Source organism: Mixophyes fleayi, unplaced genomic scaffold (genome assembly GCF_038048845.1).
Source record: "Mixophyes fleayi isolate aMixFle1 unplaced genomic scaffold, aMixFle1.hap1 Scaffold_62, whole genome shotgun sequence".
NCBI classification, from domain to species: Eukaryota; Metazoa; Chordata; class Amphibia; order Anura; family Limnodynastidae; genus Mixophyes; species Mixophyes fleayi.
This window is the reverse complement of record NW_027448322.1, coordinates 177,801-199,727: the sequence shown is the minus strand read 5'-3', so window position 1 is coordinate 199,727 and position 21,927 is coordinate 177,801. Positions and strand designations below refer to the sequence as shown.

The window sequence follows — 21,927 nt, the reverse complement described above, 5'->3', positions numbered from 1 at the left end:
TGCATACATTACACAGACATATGACACATACATGCTGCATACATGACACACACATATGCTGCACACATGACACATACATGCTGCATACATGACACACAGACATATGACACACACATACATGCTGCATACATGACACACACATGACACATACATGCGGCATACATGACACACAGACATATGACACACACATGCTGCATACATGACACACAGACATATGACACACACATACATGCTGCATACATGACACACACACACACACACACCTGACACATACATGCTGCATACATGACACACACATGACACATACATGCTGCATACATGACACACACATGCTGCATACAATACACATACATGATGCATACATGACACACACACAAGCTGGATGTTGCACATAATAGACTTAGGGGGTCTCCCTGACATCCGGGACACTGACTGGGACCCCACCAATAACGATGGTTACAACATGCGCAGAGTCACTGTCAGATTGTTCGGATTGATGTTTGTTGATAAAGTTTGTTGGAGACGCGCATGCGCAATGTCCATGCGGCCTAGTTACTGTCAGAAGCCTCGGGGTGGAGTGATTGGCGATATGAGAGTGCCGGGTGTGCAGGTGGGAACGCGTGGGAGGAGGAGGCGGGATCCCAGGTGAGAGGGATGTGACCGGGAACAGTGCAGAACTACAAGTCCCAGCATGTCCTGTAGCAGCTGGAGAGCGGGAAGTTACAGTGCATAGTACATGTCACATACATGATGTACAGCACCCCACCTGCATGTCCCATGTCCATCTCCTCACATACATGTACAACACTCCACCTGCATGTCCATCTCCTCACATACATGTCCAACACCCCACCTGCATGTCCCATGTCCATCTCCTCACATACATGTACAGCACCCCACCAGCATGTCCCATGTCCATCTCCTCACATACATGTACAGCACCCCACCAGCATGTCCCATGTCCATCTCCTCACATACATGTACAGCACCCCACCTGCATGTCCATCTCCTCACATACATGTACAGCACCCCACCTGCATGTCCCATGTCCATCTCCTCACATACATGATGTACAGCACCCCACCTGCATGTCCCATGTCCATCTCCTCACATACATGTACAGCACCCCACCTGCATGTCCCATGTCCATCTCCTCACATACATGTACAGCACCCCACCTGCATGTCCCATGTCCATCTCCTCACATACATGTACAGCACCCCACCTGCATGTCCCATGTCCATCTCCTCACATACATGTACAACACCCCACCTGCATGTCCCATGTCCATCTCCTCACATACATGTACAACACCCCACCAGCATGTCCCATGTCCATCTCCTCACATACATGTACAACACCCCACCTGCATGTCCCATGTCCATCTCCTCACATACATGTACAGCACCCCACCTGCATGTCCCATGTCCATCTCCTCACATACATGTACAACACCCCACCTGCATGTCCCATGTCCATTTCCTCACATACATGTACAACACGCCACCAGCATGTCCCATGTCCATCTCCTCACATACATGTACAGCACCCCACCAGCATGTCCCATGTCCATCTCCTCACATACATGTACAACACCCCACCTGCATGTCCCATGTCCATCTCCTCACATACATGTACAGCACCCCACCTGCATGTCCCATGTCCATCTCCTCACATACATGTACAACACGCCACCAGCATGTCCCATGTCCATCTCCTCACATACATGTCCAACATGCCACCAGCATGTCCATCTCCTCACATACATGTACAACACCCCACCTGCATGTCCATCTCCTCACATACATGTACAGCACCCCACCTGCATGCTGCATGTCCATCTCCTCACATACATGTACAACACCCCACCTGCATGTCCATCTCCTCACATACATGTACAACACCCCACCTGCATGTCCCATGTCCATCTCCTCACATACATGTACAGCACCCCACCTGCATGTCCCATGTCCATCTCCTCACATACATGTACAACACCCCACCTGCATGTCCATCTCCTCACATACATGTACAACACCCCACCTGCATGTCCCATGTCCATCTCCTCACATACATGTACAGCACCCCACCTGCATGTCCATCTCCTCACATACATGTACAACACCCCCACCTGCATGTCCATCTCCTCACATACATGTACAACACCCCCACCTGCATGTCCCATGTCCATCTCCTCACATACATGTCCAACACCCCACCTGCATGTCCCATGTCCATCTCCTCACATACATGTCCAACACTCCACCTGCATGTCCATCTCCTCACATACATGTACAACACCCCACCTGCATGTCCCATGTCCATCTCCTCACATACATGTACAACACCCCACCTGCATGTGCCATGTCCATCTCCTCACATACATGTACAACACCCCAACTGCATGTCCCATGTCCATCTCCTCACATACATGTCCAACACTCCACCTGCATGTCCATCTCCTCACATACATGTACAGCACCCCACTTGCATGTCCATCTCCTCACATACATGTCCAACGCCTCACATATATGTTCAGTCCCCTATATACGTGTCCCATGTACAGTAGCCCACATGTCAATACCCACATGTATGTCCAACGCCCTATGTACATTTCCCATGTCCAGTACCACACATGACGTGTGTGTATATACACTATATGGACAAAAGTGGCTGCAGCTGTTAATTATTGAATTGAGGTTTCAATCAGACCCGTTGCCAGAGGTGTATACAATCAAGCACATAGCCATGTAGTCTCCATTTGTGATACACAATGGGTCTTTCTCAGTGACTTCAGGCATGGTACTGTGATAGGATGCCATCTTTACAATAAGACTGTTCATGAAATTTCATCCCTTCTGCAGTGCTCTCCCCAGAAAATGTTGTCAGCCAGGTGGGGGCAGTTGTGATACTTTGTGATAATAATGAAAAGTGTTGGGGCTTAGTGCCCACACCTGCCAGGACCAGTCAGACTGGTGGTCAGTGGTCTCACACACACTGCTGGCTGTAGTGCTCACATAGTGCCTGTTCTAACAGGAGAAACAATGGTTTATTTTATAATAGGACTCTGATGGATTCCAAGAGCCGGGTGGTAAGTAAAAACGGCCGGGTAAAATACCCAGGAAATAGGTGCTGGTTATTCCACGGTCAACTGTAAGTGATATTATTAGAAAGTGGTAGCGTTTAAGAACAACAGCAACTCAGCCACAAAGCAGAAGACCACGTAAAATCACAGAGCGGGGTCAACGACTGCTAAGGCGCATGGTGCGTAAAAGTCTCCAACGTTCTGCTGATTCCATAGCTGAAGAGTTCTGAACTTCCACTGCCATTAATGTAAGGGGAAAAACTGTGCGGCGGGAGCTTAATGGAATGGGTTTCCATGGCCGAGCTGCTGCATGCAGCCTCATATCACCAAGACCAATGCCAAGCGTCGGATGGAGTGGTGTAAAGCACAACGACACTGGACTGTGGAGCAGTGGAGACGTGTTCTGTGGAGTGACGAATCACACTCCTCTGTTTGGTAGACAGATGGGCGAGTCAGAGTTTGGTGGATGCCAGGAGAACGTTACCTGCCTGAATGCACTATGACAACTGTGAAGTTTGGTGGAGGAGGGATAATGGTATGAGGATGTTTTTCAATGTTTGGGCTAGGCCCTTTATCTCCAGTGAAGGGCATTCTTAATGCTTCAGAATACCAAGTCATTTTGGACAATGCTATGCTTCCAACTTTGTGGAAGGCCCTTTACTGTTCCAACATGACTGTGCCCCAGTGCACAAAGCAAGGACTACAAAGACATGGTTTGATGAGTTCGGTGTGGAAAAACTTGACTGGCCCGCACAGAGCCCTGACCTCAAACCCATTGAACACCTTTGGGATAAACTGGAACAGAGATTACGAGCCAGGCCTTCTTGTCCAACATCAGTCTCTGACCTCATAAATGCTCTACAGAATGAATGGGCACAAATTTCCACAGAAACACTCCAACATCTTGTGGAAAGCCTTCCAAGAAGAGTGGAAGCTGTTATCACTGCAAAAGGGGGACCAACTCCATATTAAAGTATATGTATTTGAATACAATGTTATTACAGTCCCTGTTGGTGTAATAGTCAAGCATCCGAACACTTTTGTCCATATAGTGTGTGTGTATATATATATCTACTATATAAAAGCCTAGTGGCGTGTGTCTGTGTGTGGAAAAAAATAAAACCAAGCTGCAGCGCCACCTGCTGGGCGGAGTTATACACTGACCTATTAAATTCTTAGTGTGTGTGGGGGAAAAAACTCAGAAAGGGCTGAAATTTGGTATACTAAGATGTCTTTAATTTGTTAATTTAATTTGTTAATTGTTAAAAGTGTTTCTAAAGATTTAAAAAAAATATATATATATTTCTTGAAGAAGAAGTGACAGTTGGGAGTGGTTGCCGGGGGTGACAGTTGGGAGTGGTTGGTGGTTGCCGGGGGTGACAGTTGGGAGTGGTTGGTGGTTGCCAGGGGTGACAGTGGGGAGTGGTTGCCGGGGGTGAGAGAGCGAGAGGAGTGTGATACTCAGGACCGCTGAGAGAGATCCCTGTGTCTGGATAGACATCTGGATAGATGTGGCGATAAAGACGAAGGATGAGGTGGTGACATGTGGACAAAACCACGTTAAAAAAGGGCGCTTACGTAGGGAAGTAACGCTCTTCCCCTGAGGAGGCCTGGCCTAGCCCCAAATGCATGACAAGAACCTTTTTAACATCTTAAGTAGCTTGATTTGACTAGAATGCATGAGTATCATGCACGGGTTAACTTGTGTGGGTATGTATGTATGTATGTATATATATATATATATATGTATATATATATATATATATATATATATATATATATATATTCCTTCCAACCATCAAGGGGACCTTACTGCTTCTCCCCTTCCCCCCTTTTCTACCTTCATATATGACATGTTTCACCCAGGATAATGTCCTCCTCCTTCTCTTCCATCTATACACCTTCAGTGTCGGGTTCCTGGAGACTAGGTATGAAAAATAGGAGAAGACTGTTCCTGGTGGGAGGTTGCAGAGAACGTTGGTGCCACATAGGATCTGTGAGCTTGACCTCTGCTTGTGGTGAGCGCCCCTAGTGGTACATGCAGGTAGTGCAGCTATGTACTGTCTTATGTTATCAGTGCCCACTGTTCAAGCATCTCTTGGAGCATGCCTGGCCAACCTGTGGCTCTACAGGTGTTGTGAAACTACAAGTCCCAGCATACCTTGCCAGCTATCAGCTAGCTATCTAATGGCAAAGCATGCTGGGGTTTGTAGTTTCACAACACCTGGAGAGCCACAGGATTGGCTTTTCTTCAAGTTTGAGGCAGGCTCAGTCTGCACAGACTATTTGGGGAGTGGTCTCATGGTCGCCCCCTGCAGGGATATTATCCTGAAACATGAATCACCACCACATATGCCAAATATGTCGCCGCCATCTGGGTGTTCAGCTTTTAATGTGATTGGTTACATCCATGTTTGTTTATTCAGCTGAGCCTCTTGTAGTTTTCACAATCACTGGTGCTGAACTCTTTCTCTGATCCTTGTGCAGGTGTCTCCCGACCCCCCGCCCGGACCCTGCCTGCACCAAGCGCCGAATTCAGGAGGAAGATGAGTGAGTGACACATGTAATAAATGTTCTTCTCTCTGATTGGTGTAAGCTGGGAAATAACTTCACCGTCTATCCGTAGCCCTGCACCCCTCTCTAACCACGTGATAAATACATTATACCATTATATCCAAAGTGGAGGGGGTGGGGGTCTTAGTAATTATCAGCACAGGTCACTTCCTCTTTTCTGCTTTTAGTAATTGTTCTCTCTGGATCATTTCCTCATATACTGAGCTGTGAGATACGTCTATGAAAAATGTCTGCACTCTTTACTCTTCTGAGCATTTTAACGTAATCTTAGCATGTGGTTAATGGGAAAGATCTGAAACTGCGCCCAGTTATATAAACCAACAAAGATTTTACACAATAGTGTCAGGACTCGGCTATCTCTGGGTAGATGACCGGTGAGATGAGCAAGTTGTGGAGACACAGAGGGAGGGATCCGGTCAGCGTGCTAGACCAGGAGATCTCCCGGAGATCTTATGTCAGAGCTTCATTATGAACAAGATTCATTGGAGCAGCAGTAATCATTCTTTTGAAGTGTTTGCATTAAAACCATGTTTTGAATCCTGGCATAAGTATTTCAAAGGAACACCGTGAATTTATTTTGATCCCTATTTACATTATTCTTACAGTTATTTCACGTGTAAGTGACAGTATTATTTACAATCACAGAGGACGGCTATGGGCACAGAATGAGCTCCCAGTTATGCCATTCTATAGCTGGGGGTGTTCACCGTTGGGCCCTTTTTAGGCGAATCTGATGTTTTATGGCCATTATATTAATGGTTTAATCTTTATTTTGGATGGGATGATAATTCTATTATAAAATTAATATTCATATTAATATTACTACTTATAGTCTAAAATTCACATTTGAATCTCAGTCTTGTCAAATCAGTTATTTGGATATCACTCTATCAGTAGTGGACAATAATATTTTTTCTACCAAAACCTTTTATAGACGTGTAAACTCTGATAGTTGTTTCCATGACAATAACCAATGATTCTACATCGTGGACGTGGAATATTCCTATTTACACACAACGATTTGTGAAACTAACTGAAAGGTTGTATGACTGTTCTACAGCGCAGGAAGTATGTGGACAAGATCCTTACTAATACCTACAAAATGAAGACAATCCCAGAACAAATACATCCTTATCTTTGGTTTCCAAATTAAGTTTTGTCTGCTTATAAATCAAAAACACTATTGCATATTAATACAAGAATATTTACTAAAGGAATGACAAAGACCTTATACTCCTTTTACACAAGCTCGGAATCCTAAGTCACTAGCACACAGCTTCTAAGTCACTAGCACACAGCTTCTAAGTCACTAGCACACTACTCCTAAGTCACTAGCACACTGCTCTTAAGTCACTAGCACACTGCTCCTAAGTCACTAGCACACTGCTCCTAAGTCACTAGCACACTGCTCCTAAGTCACTAGCACACAAAGCTCCTAAGTCACTAGCACACTGCTCCTAAGTCACTAGCACACTGCTCCTAAGTCACTAGCACACTGCTCCTAAGTCACTAGCACACTGCTCCTAAGTCACTAGCACACAGCTCCTAAGTCACTAGCACATAGCTTCTAAGTCACTCAAAGTGTACGGTGTTATATACACACAAAGAGAAGAGCTCTATTGCTCCATTGCTAATTGTCATTGCTGAAATACAAATACTAGTCCTTGCAGGCTTTTCTTCTGAATTTGCAGTCAAAGTATACAGTGTTATCAAAAAGGATTCACTGAAGAGCAGGAGCATCAAGCAGCTGCTGCCACCAGTCATGATGATAGTAATAACTGTACATCATCTGGTAAAGCCTAAGTCTAATGAGGATGTTGATGAGGATGATGTTGTTTGTGTAAGTCCTGCATCGGTGGAAGCAGTTCTGACACGTGATAAGAAGAAGGCCATTGTCATGCTGGACAGGGGGGTCAGCGCTCGTTGCCATGTATTAGATGTAGAATTACCACAGTTATCCAAGAAACAGGTGGAGCGATCAAATAAGCCATAACTGGTTTCATGATCCAAGGACAATTCCATCTCGCACCATTTTTCTTTTCTGCCACTGCTGTGTGGCAATGTGTCCTAGATGTACTAAGAACTGCCTTGTGTTTGTGTCGTTGCTCTGTCGCTTACCATCCAGCCAGGTCTCTGCAGTATTTGTCCGAAAGTGTATGAAAATAATATTGTTACCTGTGAGGTGGTCAAAATTGACTGCAAATGACTTGAAATTACTGCTATTGAGGTTAATAATAATGTAGGATAAAAAAAGGAGCAAAATTATGTGATTTTAGCATATTTTAGCAATTTTTCTAAAAAAACCAGATCCAGAACCAAAACACACGAGGGCGGTTTTGCCAAAACCAAAACACGAAGCTAATCCAGATCCAAAACCAAAACCACTTGACGGGGGTCAGTGAGCATCTCTAGTATGTTCCCTGTAATCAGATTTACAGTAAAGTTACTCAGTGGGGAAATGTATCCACAGATTATATTTGTTGTGACTGCATTAATGGGGCTGATATATTGTAATGTGGTTGTGGCATTCGGTATTTTGGCTGCAGAACAAGAAATAGGAAGAGCAGATTTTTGAGAGAAACATTATAAATAAAAGAATTGATCATTGTGTCCCTTGAACATTTTCTCTACTGTCGCTATGAGAATCCTAAAGATCTAATAGTCCAGGGATTGTACGGCTAAAACCTGCGCGGGGATCGGTATAAAAGGCAGCGACAGAGAAGTCTTCTCAGAGGGCCTCATTCTATCTATAGATCCTGGTAACTGAGAGTGTTTCCCTGTATTACATGGAAGGAAGGACTACTTTCTATATTCTGTAGATTATTCGGGTTAGTCAGACATGTCTCAGATATTTGTATATGTGGATTGCGTCCAGAGAAAGATAAAAAAGGAAAAAAGCCATCACTAAACTGCCTACTTATATTAAAAATCAAATGGAAACAGTATTTTATTACAGAAAAGCTAAAAGTATTAGATAAAAACCAGTGTATTTATTAATAAACAAATAGCCATACAATCACACACCCCCATATATATATATATAGATGTTTGAGGTACCCGACCTCCCACGTAAACCGCTCCCCACATCTACCTGGTGTAACAGACGTTCTGGATTCGCCTCCGTCCAGTGCTGTCATCACAGTTACCATCTCTGTGTCATTGGCTCTGGATCCAGCAGCGTTATGATGATTGGTGACGGGCGTCATGGTTGGTAGCAGCTGACTGTTCTACAATGACTGGTTGACGCTTTGTGTCTCCTTCCGGCTGTGCCCACAGATGGAAAAACCAGTCACCAATGGCGGCTTTATTATTGGTGGCTGATAGCGCTGCTGCCTTACACTGTCCCCAGCACCAGCTACATTGTTATTCCCCCACCTTATGTATCAAGTGTTCCCACAGCTCTTAGATTGTAGATAAAACTAGAAAAAGATGTGTTGGTAGCGCAAAACTCAGAATGGCACAATCATTTTAATAATCTCACATGAAGGTTTCAATAAAAATTATACAAATTACAGTGTACACTGATATAAAGTAATAAATGGAGACTGCATAGAAAAACACAGTAGTTCCCACAGCATTAATGAATGTGAAGAAGTATATTGCCAAAATAACGAATCCCTCCACGTTTTAGAGAGACCATATGAGGTAACTAAATAGGTAACAATAGCCACAACCTAGCTAGTAAACTACTTCACATCGCTAGATGAAAGCGATTACTCAATACAGATGGATATACAAATCAGAAAGTCTGAGCCAGCATCAGATGTTATATTCCAATGAATTAAGTGTATGGAGCCAACTTGTAAGTGGACTTAAAGTCTTTCACTCTAGATATATTGCAGTGTAAAATCCATCTGGGTTCCACGAAACCATATGTGATAAATGCACAATGCTGACAGCCTCTGTCGGGCTTATAAGATGTTTCCCGTACTTAGAAACATATAATCACTCTCCTGGAAGTTTTATATGAGAGCGGCATAAATAACTGAACGTGCGCTGTACAGGCGTATCCGACCAACCTCTAAGTTCCTCCGCTTATAGATGTGTTTTCTCGTGGGTGAGCACGGAAGACCTCGTTGGCTCAAAGCAATCAGCTGTAGAGGGAAGTAAAAGGTTTTCAAACCTGTGTGTGAGCCTCGATGTCACCTGCTCACGAAAAATAATTAGAAGCTGTAATTGCAGTAGCTGAGCCGAGAGCAGCAGTCCTACCCCGGGGTATAAACTTTCCAAATTTCCGGATGTTCAGTGTGCACTGACGCGTTTCTCGGCATGTAGCTGCCGTTTCATCAGAGACAATAGTAAGTCATTCACAGATGGGGAAATTGTGATATACTCTCCTATTGCGGTCATGTGATGCATTTTGTCCAATACGGAAAGGAGCAATCATGTGGCTCCAATGAATCAATACAGTGTTAGGTTCATTCATAAAAAACTTTACAATGTAAACCCTACAACATTCTCTGATCAAGGTAAGTTACAGTAAACCAGGATAAGTAATATGTTGTGACACAGACCATTGACACTTACTGTAATATGGCTGAACTATAAGTAAACACAATCTTGTTCAGCAGAAATGATGATAATCGTATATTTAAAAGTCAGAACAATACTAAAAAGTGAACAGTCTAATAATCTGTCACCAAATAAACCATACCTATAGAAAGTATATAGCATCGCTCCCAATCCAGAAGCCACAGGATAGATTGTGAGCTTATTGGCCAAGGCCATCTTTACATTTTGTTTCATGTCATTGTATATGATGTGTTTGTGTAGAGCGCTGTGTAATATGTCAGCGCTTTATAAATAGTTTTAAGTAATAATAATTGTATCACTGTAGTTAAACATTTAGGTGTCAGTAAACATGGATCAAAATATGTGGGAACTGAATTAAGGAAGTGAAAGTCTTTGATTTAATAAAGTGGTACAGACGCCAGCGTAGAGGTCACAGACCCTCCGGGGACACCGGCGCGGTGCAGTCACCACCTCTCCCGATGGTGGTAATGGAGACTACCCTGTTTAATACGTGAGGCGTTTCTCTGTGTACAAGGCAGTATCATCAGCAGGAAGCAGTGAGTCCAATACAGCTATTTAAGCTCCTGTCAGCCAATCAAATTGATGCATTAATTACCCACCAGCTGTACAAGTGGAAAAAGTATTTGCAGTGTTATATGAACAGAATAGATCACATATAAACCCTCCACTTACTAGTGGTTTCTGACATATAATTTAAAAAAGTGATATGATGTTAATATGGATACAATAACTGCAAAGCTCCCTTCTATTAGTAAAAGCATTCTATATTAGTATAATATATAGATATATATCTCAATTCTAACAAGGATCATAATAAGTGGACATACTAAAGCATGTAAATATATGTAAACATACATATAGGGGGGTATTCAATTGTTCGGCTTGACGGCCGAAATACTTGCGCTCTAAAACTATTACCGTTAATACGGTAATTACTCGCTGAATTTCATCTCGCTGCTCCCTGAGCTGCAAGCTGAGCTACTCCCTGAGCTGCGAGCTGAGCTGCGAGCTGAGCTGCGAGCTGAAATTCAGCGAGTATATTACCGTATGAACGGTTTTTAAGCCCAATTTTACCGTATTAACGGTAATAGTTTTAGAGCGCGAGTTTTTCGGCCGTCAAGCCGAACAATTGAATACCCCCCTAAGGGGCGTATTCAATTGTCGGCGGAAACAACGAAAATCCTGCGGTCCACACACGATTACCGTTATTAAAAACAGTTAATACAGTAATTTACTCGCTGGATTTCAGCTCGCGGCTCAGGGAGCAGCTCAGGGAGCAGCGAGATGAAATCCAGCTAGATTTTACCGTATTAGCTGTACTAGTTATAACACCGCGGGACTTCTAAAGAATTGAATATGCCCCGAAGAATCTTATGTGACTCTCTGCATTAAAGAACCAATCCCCCACATTAAAGAATGAATAGCGACATTACATAATATGAGCAGGCGCGCCTGTAATTAAACAGGAAGCACAGCTCAGTAAGTGGGTAAAACGTGGCTGCTCTATAATTCACTGAGCTGCAGGGAGTAAATGTATCACTGCGGATTCTGAGACTTTGCAGGGCAGATTTCATACGGTATTGGCTTTAAAGTCTGTGCCCAAAGTCTGTAGTGAATTGAGTGTCAAATAAACGCTTCCTGTCCCTCTGAGATCTGATCATTGATTAAAGGTCACAGAATTGATTCACCAAATTAGTAAAGTGTGTCATAGCCTGTATGTGGACCTCAGAGCCAGGGCTGCCGGGCTCCTGACACCACAGATTATGGGCCGCCCATGAGAATTAGTGGGTGCTTGATGTATTTCTGGAAGGTGTCTGGGTGCAAAGGAAATCTCCCTCCTGCCTGGATATTACCCCTGTGACACCTTACAGTGCGATCCTGGGGCATAACGTCAGTAAGCTGGTGAGAAGCCGCAGTCAGGTATCTTGTACGTCGCTCGCCCGCCTTGGCTGCAGGCTTCATCGTCATCGTAAGATACATTTGGAGTGTTCCTCTTTCAGATATATCGGTTATAACATTTATTTACAAACCTAATTATTACTTTTTTCATATGATTTTACTATAGATAGCGTTATCCGCGTTGCGACTCTATATATGTTATATTTGTTTTTTCTTATATTAATTGTTTTGTTAGTTTAGCTTTTTACAGCAGATTTTCATATCATTTATATTTTAGCATTGCAGGGATTTTTCTTGTTCCATTGAAAATCCGATAACAATAATTTCATACAATTATCCTGTAATAATTACAAATACAAAGAAAAACGCAAAACATACAGAGTTTACTTCCCCTTTAACATTCCACCCAGTGAGTGTCCACTCCGGGGGTCCCGGGGGTCTCCTTGTGGATGAAATAGGATGATGACCATGTTTTATGATGTCTCTCTGCTTCTCCCATCATCCAGGGGTCCCGCTGTGAAACTCTACCTGTCGGAGGACACCGTCTCCGCTCGTCTTCAGAGACTTAGTCTGGAGAATGACCACAGCTATGGTGGGAACGGCTTTCCCAAGGTGTCCCCACTACAGGAGCCCCAGTCCTTGGAGACTGGGTAAGATATTACATGGGAGAAGCTCAATTCCTGTTACTCCAATCCCTATGTCACTCTATCCTCCTCTGTCACGCCGCGTCCCTCCGTACATCAGCTCACCCTCTATATTCTGTATTATCGGCTCTATCTCATCACTTGTATCTGTCACCTCAACCTCTGTACTCTGTACTATCGGCTCTATCATCCTCTATCTCATCACATGTCTCTGTCACCTCACCATCTGTACTCTGTTATCAGCTCTATCATCCTCTATCTCATCACATGTCTCTGTCACCTCACCCTCTGTACTCTGTATTATAGGCTCTATCATCCTCTATCTCATCACATGTCTCTGTCACCTCACCCTCTATACTCTGTTATCAGCTCTATCATCCTCTATCTCATCACATGTCTCTGTCACCTCACCCTCTGTATTACCGGCTCTATCATCCTCTATCTCATCACATGTCTCCGTCATCTCGCCCTCTGCAGGTCTCCTGACAGTGACCCAGAAGAAGAGGATGTTCTGGTTGACCCTGGAGAATTCTGCATGAGCAGCTCCCAGGTCCTAGTTGTCTGCCCCGTCCTAGAGGAATCCCTGCGGGACACGCGGCCGGGGAGCATCGTGCCAGAGAGCCTTCTACGCAGTCTGTGAGACATGTTTTTCTTTTTCATAGGTTGTATTAATCAGACCATGTGTTACTGGGGTGTCATCATACTGGATGTGGAGAACAAAACAAGTGAATGAGGTAAATGTGTCATCTGCGTCAGGGTAACCTGACCAGGGTACTGGAGACCACAGGAGCTGAGTAGGTTACCTGAGGTGGAAGCTGTATAACGTGGAGAGGGCTGAGGGCGGAGCCTTGTGGGAGGAGTCACCTGTGTTTACAGGGGACACTGGTAGACTGCTATGACTGCTCAGGGACACTGGTAGACTGCTATGACTGCTCAGGGACACTGGTAGACTGCTATGACTGCTCAGGGACACTGGTAGACTGCTCAGGGACACTGGTAGACTGCTATGACTGCTCAGGGACACTGGTAGACTGCTATGACTGCTCAGGGACACTGGTAGACTGCTGTGACTGCTCAGGGACACTGGTAGACTGCTGTGACTGCTCAGGGACACTGGTAGACTGCTCAGGGACACTGGTAGACCGCTATGACTGCTCAGGGACACTGGTAGACTGCTCAGGGACACTGGTAGACTGCTATGACTGCTCAGGGACACTGGTAGACTGCTGTGACTGCTCAGGGACACTGGTAGACCGCTATGACTGCTCAGGGACACCGGTAGACTGCTGTGACTGCTCAGGGACACTGGTAGACCGCTATGACTGCTCAGGGACACTGGTAGACCGCTATGACTGCTCAGGGAAACTGGTAGACCGCTATGACTGCTCAGGGGCACTGGTAGACTGCTGTGACAGCTCAGGGACACTGGTAGACTGCTATGACTGCTCAGGGACACTGGTAGACTGCTCAGGGACACTGGTAGACTGCTATGACTGCTCAGGGACACCGGTAGACTGCTATGACTGCTCAGGGACACTGGTAGACTGCTGTGACTGCTCAGGGACACTGGTAGACCGCTATGACTGCTCAGGGACACTGGTAGACTGCTGTGACTGCTCAGGGACACTGGTAGACCGCTATGACTGCTCAGGGACACTGGTAGACCGCTATGACTGCTCAGGGAAACTGGTAGACCGCTATGACTGCTCAGGGGCACTGGTAGACTGCTGTGACAGCTCAGGGACACTGGTAGACTGCTATGACTGCTCAGGGACACTGGTAGACTGCTCAGGGACACTGGTAGACTGCTATGACTGCTCAGGGACACTGGTAGACTGCTATGACTGCTCAGGGACACTGGTAGACTGCTCAGGGACACTGGTAGACTGCTCAGGGACACTGGTAGACTGCTATGACTGCTCAGGGACACTGGTAGACTGCTGTGACAGCTCAGGGACACTGGTAGACTGCTATGACTGCTCAGGGACACTGGTAGACTGCTCAGGGACACTGGTAGACTGCTATGACTGCTCAGGGACACTGGTAGACCGCTATGACTGCTCAGGGACACTGGTAGACTGCTGTGACAGCTCAGGGACACTGGTAGACTGCTATGACTGCTCAGGGACACTGGTAGACTGCTCAGGGACACTGGTAGACCGCTATGACTGCTCAGGGACACTGGTAGACCGCTATGACTGCTCAGGGACACTGGTAGACCGCTATGACTGCTCAGGGACACTGGTAGACTGCTGTGACTGCTCAGGGACACTGGTAGACCGCTATGACTGCTCAGGGACACTGGTAGACTGCTATGACTGCTCAGGGACACTGGTAGACCGCTATGACTGCTCAGGGACACTGGTAGACTGCTATGACTGCTCAGGGACACTGGTAGACTGCTATGACTGCTCAGGGACACTGGTAGACTGCTATGACTGCTCAGGGACACTGGTAGACAGCTGTGACTGCTCAGGGACACTGGTAGACCGCTATGACTGCTCAGGGACACTGGTAGACTGCTATGACTGCTCAGGGACACTGGTAGACTGCTATGACTGCTCAGGGACACTGGTAGACTGCTGTGACTGCTCAGGGACACTGGTAGACTGCTATGACTGCTCAGGGACACTGGTAGACTGCTGTGACTTCTCAGGGACACTGGTAGACCGCTGTGACTGCTCAGGGACACTGGTAGACCGCTATGACTGCTCAGGGACACTGGTAGACTGCTGTGACAGCTCAGGGACACTGGTAGACTGCTATGACTGCTCAGGGACACTGGTAGACTGCTCAGGGACACTGGTAGACTGCTATGACTGCTCAGGGACACTGGTAGACTGCGGTGACTGCTCAGGGACACTGGTAGACTGCAATGACTGCTCAGGGACACTGGTAGACCGCTATGACTGCTCAGGGACACCGGTAGACTGCTATGACTGCTCAGGGACACCGGTAGACCGCTATGACTGCTCAGGGACACCGGTAGACCGCTATGACTGCTCAGGGACACCGGTAGACCGCTATGACTGCTCAGGGACACCGGTAGACTGCTCAGGGACACCGGTAGACCGCTATGACTGCTCAGGGACACTGGTAGACTGCTGTGACTGCTCAGGGACACTGGTAGACTGCTCAGGGACACCGGTAGACCGCTATGACTGCTCAGGGACACTGGTAGACTGCTATGATTGCTCAGGGACACCGGTAGACCGCTATGACTGCTCAGGGACACCGGTAGACCGCTATGACTGCTCAGGGACACTGGTAGACAGCTATGACTGCTCAGGGACACCGGTAGACTGCTATGACTGCTCAGGGACACTGGTAGACTGCTCAGGGACACTGGTAGACTGCTATGACTGCTCAGGGACACTGGTAGACTGCTGTGACTGCTCAGGGACACTGGTAGACTGCTCAGGGACAACGGTAGACCGCTATGACTGCTCAGGGACCCTGGTAGACTGCTGTGACTGCTCAGGGACACTGGTAGACTGCTCAGGGACACCGGTAGACCGCTATGACTGCTCAGGGACACTGGTAGACTGCTGTGACTGCTCAGGGACACTGGTAGACTGCTCAGGGACACCGGTAGACCGCTATGACTGCTCAGGGACACTGGTAGACTGCTATGATTGCTCAGGGACACTGGTAGACTGCTGTGACTGCTCAGGGACACTGGTAGACTGCTCAGGGACACTGGTAGACCGCTATGACCGCTCAGGGACACTGGTAGACTGCTCAGGGACACTGGTAGACTGCTCAGGGACACTGGTAGACTGCTCAGGGACACTGCTATGACAGCTTTGGCAGCTTTGGCAGCTTTGGCAGCATTGTTCAACTGCTTTTAAAGTTTTTTATTTCTTAATGTGGATAAGGAACCAAAAGCCACGGTCTGTCTGAGTTGGGTCCACCCCCTGTCGCCCCCCTCCCATTTGCTCCCTCACTGGTGCCTCTCCCGCAGCTACAGTGTTACATGACATCATGGTTTCCTCTTCCCATCACTTATTGTCTAATTGTTTCCCCAGGTCATCGCCCTGTCTGGAGCTTGTTGTCTGGTCCCCTCCAACCAGCCCCATCCATCAACTTCTCCGCTCACTGGCCGGGCTCCAGGATTCTCCGTCAGTGCCCTGTTGTGAGAAGGAGCCGGATGAGGGAATGGAGCTATGAGTCCTGGAAAACATAGAGTCCCGGAGACCCATGGCATGGAGGGCAGACGTGGCACACGTGGAGGGCTCCACTGATCGTTGTCTGGCATGGGAGTGTGAATATAGATTCCTTATTGTGTAATAATGTGCGTGATCGTTCTGTACAGTGTGACATCTCATTTTACCAGCCTTTATCTTGTGTTATGTGACATGGAGCCTGGCCCTCCCATTGCAGGGTGACACAGACAGGAGGGAGGTATGAGACATGGAGACTGCCCCTCCCACTGCAGGGTGACACAGACAGGAGGGAGGTATGAGATATGGAGACTGCCCCTCCCACTGCAGGGTGACATAGACAGGGGGGAGCTATGAGACATGGAGACTACCCCTCCCACTGCAGGGTGACATAGACAGGAGGGAGCTATGAGACATGGAGCCTGCTCCTCCCACTGCAGGGTGACATAGACAGGAGGGAGCTATGAGACATGGAGACTACCCCTCCCACTGCAGGGTGACATAGACAGGAGGGAGCTATGAGACATGGAGCCTGCTCCTCCCACTGCAGGGTGACATAGACAGGAGGGAGCTATGAGACATGGAGACTGCCCCTCCCATTGCAGGGTGACACAGACAGGAGGGAGGTATGAGACATGGAGACTGCCCCTCCCACTGCAGGGTGACACAGACAGGAGGGAGGTATGAGACATGGAGACTGCCCCTCCCACTGCAGGGTGACATAGACAGGAGGGAGCTATGAGACATGGAGACTACCCCTCCCACTGCAGGGTGACATAGACAGGAGGGAGCTATGAGACATGGAGCCTGCTCCTCCCACTGCAGGGTGACATAGACAGGAGGGAGCTATGAGACATGGAGACTACCCCTCCCACTGCAGAGTGACATAGACAGGAGGGAGCTATGAGACATGGAGACTGCCCCTCCCACTGCAGGGTGACACAGACAGGAGGGAGCTATGAGACATGGAGCCTGCTCCTCCCACTGCAGGGTGACACAGAAGAGAGCTATGAGGCACAGTCTGTCCCTTCCACTGTAGGGTGAAATAGACCAAGGGGTGATATGAGACATGGGGCATTATTTATCAAGGATTTTTTTTTCTATAAATTGCTATTGCTAAAACAGCGATTTCTTAAACTAAATTGCCATTTCAAATTCCACAGGAAAAATGAAAGAATATCAGCGATTTTGAATAAACGGTTCTTAATAAATAATGCCTGTGGCGTCTATCCCTGTTTCATTCCATTAGATTACCTCTGTGATCGCAGGACAGAGACCCCCAGGATCGCCGCACTTACTCCCGGAATCTCAGCACACCAATAGACTGGGGTGTAGTTAAACAAGGTAGACTTCATGAGGGGTTTTGTTAACTAAATAAATATTTAAGCCATACAGAATGTAATAATATAATGGAGGAGTGACTGTGTTCTGGGAGATGTGTCCTTAATACACACCTGTTCTTACCTGTATTACAGTCATTATATCCTGGCACCAAATAAACGTTCATTAATAAGTGTTGTATTCTTTGTTTTAAATCCCTGCAGCTTCTGGTCCCCTGTGCTCCCTCTGGCTCACTTTATTCCACACATGAAGTACTGATAACCCTGCCTAGAACCTCCCATACTTTATGTGTGGCGCAAACTGTAGATGTGCGGCTCCTGCTCTCTGGAAACCGCTGCCTAGATGTGCGGCTCCTGCTCTCTGGAAGCCGCTGCTAGATGTGCGGCTCCTGCTCTCTGGAAGCTGCTGCCTAGATGTGCGGCTCCTGCTCTCTGGAAGCCGCTGCTAGATGTGCGGCTCCTGCTCTCTGGAAGCCGCTGCTAGATGTGCGGCTCCTGCTCTCTGGAAGCCGCTGCTAGATGTGCGGCTCCTGCTCTCTGGAACCCGCTGCTAGATGTGCGGCTCCTGCTCTCTGGAAGCCGCTGCCTAGATGTGCGGCTCCTGCTCTCTGGAAGCCGCTGCTAGATGTGCAGCTCCTGCTCTCTGGAAGCCGCTGCCTAGATGTGCGGCTCCTGCTCTCTGGAACCCGCTGCTAGATGTGCGGCTCCTGCTCTCTAGAACCTGCTGCTAGATGTGCGGCTCCTGCTCTCTTTAACCCGCTGCTAGATGTGCGGCTCCTGCTCTCTGGAACCCGCTGCTAGATGTGCGGCTCCTGCTCTCTGGAACCCGCTGCTAGATGTGCGGCTCCTGCTCTCTGGAACCCGCTGCCTAGATGTGCGGCTCCTGCTCTCTGGAACTTGCTGCCTAGATGTGCGGCTCCTGCTCTCTGGAACCCGCTGCTTGATGTGCGGCTCCTGCTCTCTGGAACCCGCTGCCTAGATGTGCGGCTCCTGCTCTCTGGAACCCGCTGCCTAGATGTGCGGCTCCTGCTCTCTGGAAGCCGCTGCCTAGATGTGCGGCTCCTGCTCTCTAGAACCCGCTGCCTAGATGTGCGGCTCCTGCTCTCTGGAACCCGCTGCTAGATGTGCGGCTCCTGCTCTCTAGAACCTGCTGCTAGATGTGCGGCTCCTGCTCTCTGGAACCCGCTGCCTAGATGTGCGGCTCCTGCTCTCTGGAACCCGCTGCCTAGATGTGCGGCTCCTGCTCTCTAGAACCTGCTGCTAGATGTGCGGCTCCTGCTCTCTGGAACCCGCTGCCTAGATGTGCGGCTCCTGCTCTCTGGAACCCGCTGCCTAGATGTGCGGCTCCTGCTCTCTGGAACCCGCTGCCTAGATGTGCGGCTCCTGCTCTCTGGAAGCCGCTGCCTAGATGTGCGGCTCCTGTTCTCTAGAACCCGCTGCCTAGATGTGCGGCTCCTGCTCTCTGGAACCCGCTGCCTAGATGTGCGGCTCCTGCTCTCTGGAACCCGCTGCTAGATGTGCGGCTCCTGCTCTCTAGAACCCGCTGCCTAGATGTGCGGCTCCTGCTCTCTAGAACCCGCTGCCTAGATGTGCGGCTCCTGTTCTCTAGAACCCGCTGCCTAGATGTGCGGCTCCTGCTCTCTAGAACCCGCTGCCTAGATGTGCGGCTCCTGCTCTCTGGAACCCGCTGCTAGATGTGCGGCTCCTGCTCTCTAGAACCCGCTGCCTAGATGTGCGGCTCCTGCTCTCTGGAACCCGCTGCCTAGATGTGCGGCTCCTGCTCTCTGGAACCCGCTGCTAGATGTGCGGCTCCTGCTCTCTAGAACCCGCTGCCTAGATGTGCGGCTCCTGCTCTCTGGAACCCGCTGCCTAGATGTGCGGCTCCTGCTCTCTGGAACCCGCTGCTAGATGTGCGGCTCCTGCTCTCTAGAACCTGCTGCTAGATGTGCGGCTCCTGCTCTCTAGAACCCGCTGCTAGATGTGCGGCTCCTGCTCTCTAGAACCTGCTGCTAGATGTGCGGCTCCTGCTCTCTAGAACCTGCTGCTAGATGTGCGGCTCCTGCTCTCTGGAACCCGCTGCCTAGATGTGCGGCTCCTGCTCTCTGGAACCCGCTGCTAGATGTGCGGCTCCTGCTCTCTGGAACCCGCTGCTAGATGTGCGGCTCCTGCTCTCTAGAACCCGCTGCTAGATGTGCGGCTCCTGCTCTCTAGAACCCGCTGCTAGATGTGCGGCTCCTGCTCTCTAGAACCCGCTGCTAGATGTGCGGCTCCTGCTCTCTAGAACCCGCTGCTAGATGTGCGGCTCCTGCTCTCTAGAACCCGCTGCCTAGATGTGCGGCTCCTGCTCTCTGGAACCCGCTGCCTAGATGTGCGGCTCCTGCTCTCTGGAACCCGCTGCTAGATGTGCGGCTCCTGCTCTCTAGAACCTGCTGCTAGATGTGCGGCTCCTGCTCTCTAGAACCCGCTGCTAGATGTGCGGCTCCTGCTCTCTAGAACCTGCTGCTAGATGTGCGGCTCCTGCTCTCTAGAACCTGCTGCTAGATGTGCGGCTCCTGCTCTCTGGAACCCGCTGCCTAGATGTGCGGCTCCTGCTCTCTGGAACCCGCTGCCTAGATGTGCGGCTCCTGCTCTCTGGAAGCCGCTGCCTAGATGTGCGGCTCCTGCTCTCTGGAAGCCGCTGCCTAGATGTGCGGCTCCTGCTCTCTGGAACCCGCTGCTAGATGTGCGGCTCCTGCTCTCTGGAACCCGCTGCTAGATGTGCGGCTCCTGCTCTCTGGAACCTGCTGCTAGATGTGCGGCTCCTGCTCTCTAGAACCCGCTGCTAGATGTGCGGCTCCTGCTCTCTGGAACCCGCTGCTAGATGTGCGGCTCCTGCTCTCTGGAACCCGCTGCTAGATGTGCGGCTCCTGCTCTCTGGAACCCGCTGCTAGATGTGCGGCTCCTGCTCTCTGGAACCCGCTGCTAGATGTGCGGCTCCTGCTCTCTGGAACCCGCTGCTAGATGTGCGGCTCCTGCTCTCTGGAACCCGCTGCTAGATGTGCGGCTCCTGCTCTCTGGAACCCGCTGCTAGATGTGCGGCTCCTGCTCTCTACAACCCGCTGCTAGATGTGCGGCTCCTGCTCTCTACAACCCGCTGCTAGATGTGCGGCTCCTGCTCTCTACAACCCGCTGCTAGATGTGCGGCTCCTGCTCTCTAGAACCCGCTGCTAGATGTGCGGCTCCTGCTCTCTAGAACCTGCTGCTAGATGTGCGGCTCCTGCTCTCTGGAACCCGCTGCCTAGATGTGCGGCTCCTGCTCTCTAGAACCCGCTGCCTAGATGTGCGGCTCCTGCTCTCTAGAACCCGCTGCCTAGATGTGCGGCTCCTGCTCTCTGGAACCCGCTGCCTAGATGTGCGGCTCCTGCTCTCTGGAACCCGCTGCCTAGATGTGCGGCTCCTGCTCTCTGGAACCTGCTGCCTAGATGTGCGGCTCGTGCTCTCTGGAACCTGCTGCTAGATGTGCGGCTCCTGCTCTCTAGAACCCGCTGCCTAGATGTGCGGCTCCTGCTCCCTAGAACCTGCTGCTAGATGTGCGGCTCCTGTTCTCTAGAACCCGCTGCTAGATGTGCGGCTCCTGCTCTCTAGAACCCGCTGCTAGATGTGCGGCTCCTGCTCTCTAGAACCCGCTGCCTAGATGTGCGGCTCCTGCT

General features: G+C 48.9%; 1 protein-coding gene across 1 annotated transcript; it reads left to right on the top strand.

Moving 5' to 3' along the window:
- Positions 1 to 529: 529 nt before the first annotated feature.
- On the top strand, positions 530 to 18,411 carry HCFC1R1 (host cell factor C1 regulator 1). The gene is made up of 5 exons (XM_075194575.1): positions 530 to 645; positions 5,573 to 5,635; positions 12,598 to 12,741; positions 13,213 to 13,371; positions 16,764 to 18,411. Exons 1-5 carry the CDS (start codon positions 536 to 538, stop codon positions 16,903 to 16,905), a joined length of 618 nt encoding a protein of 205 aa, XP_075050676.1. The 5' UTR covers positions 530 to 535; the 3' UTR covers positions 16,906 to 18,411.
- Positions 18,412 to 21,927: the final 3,516 nt, after the last annotated feature.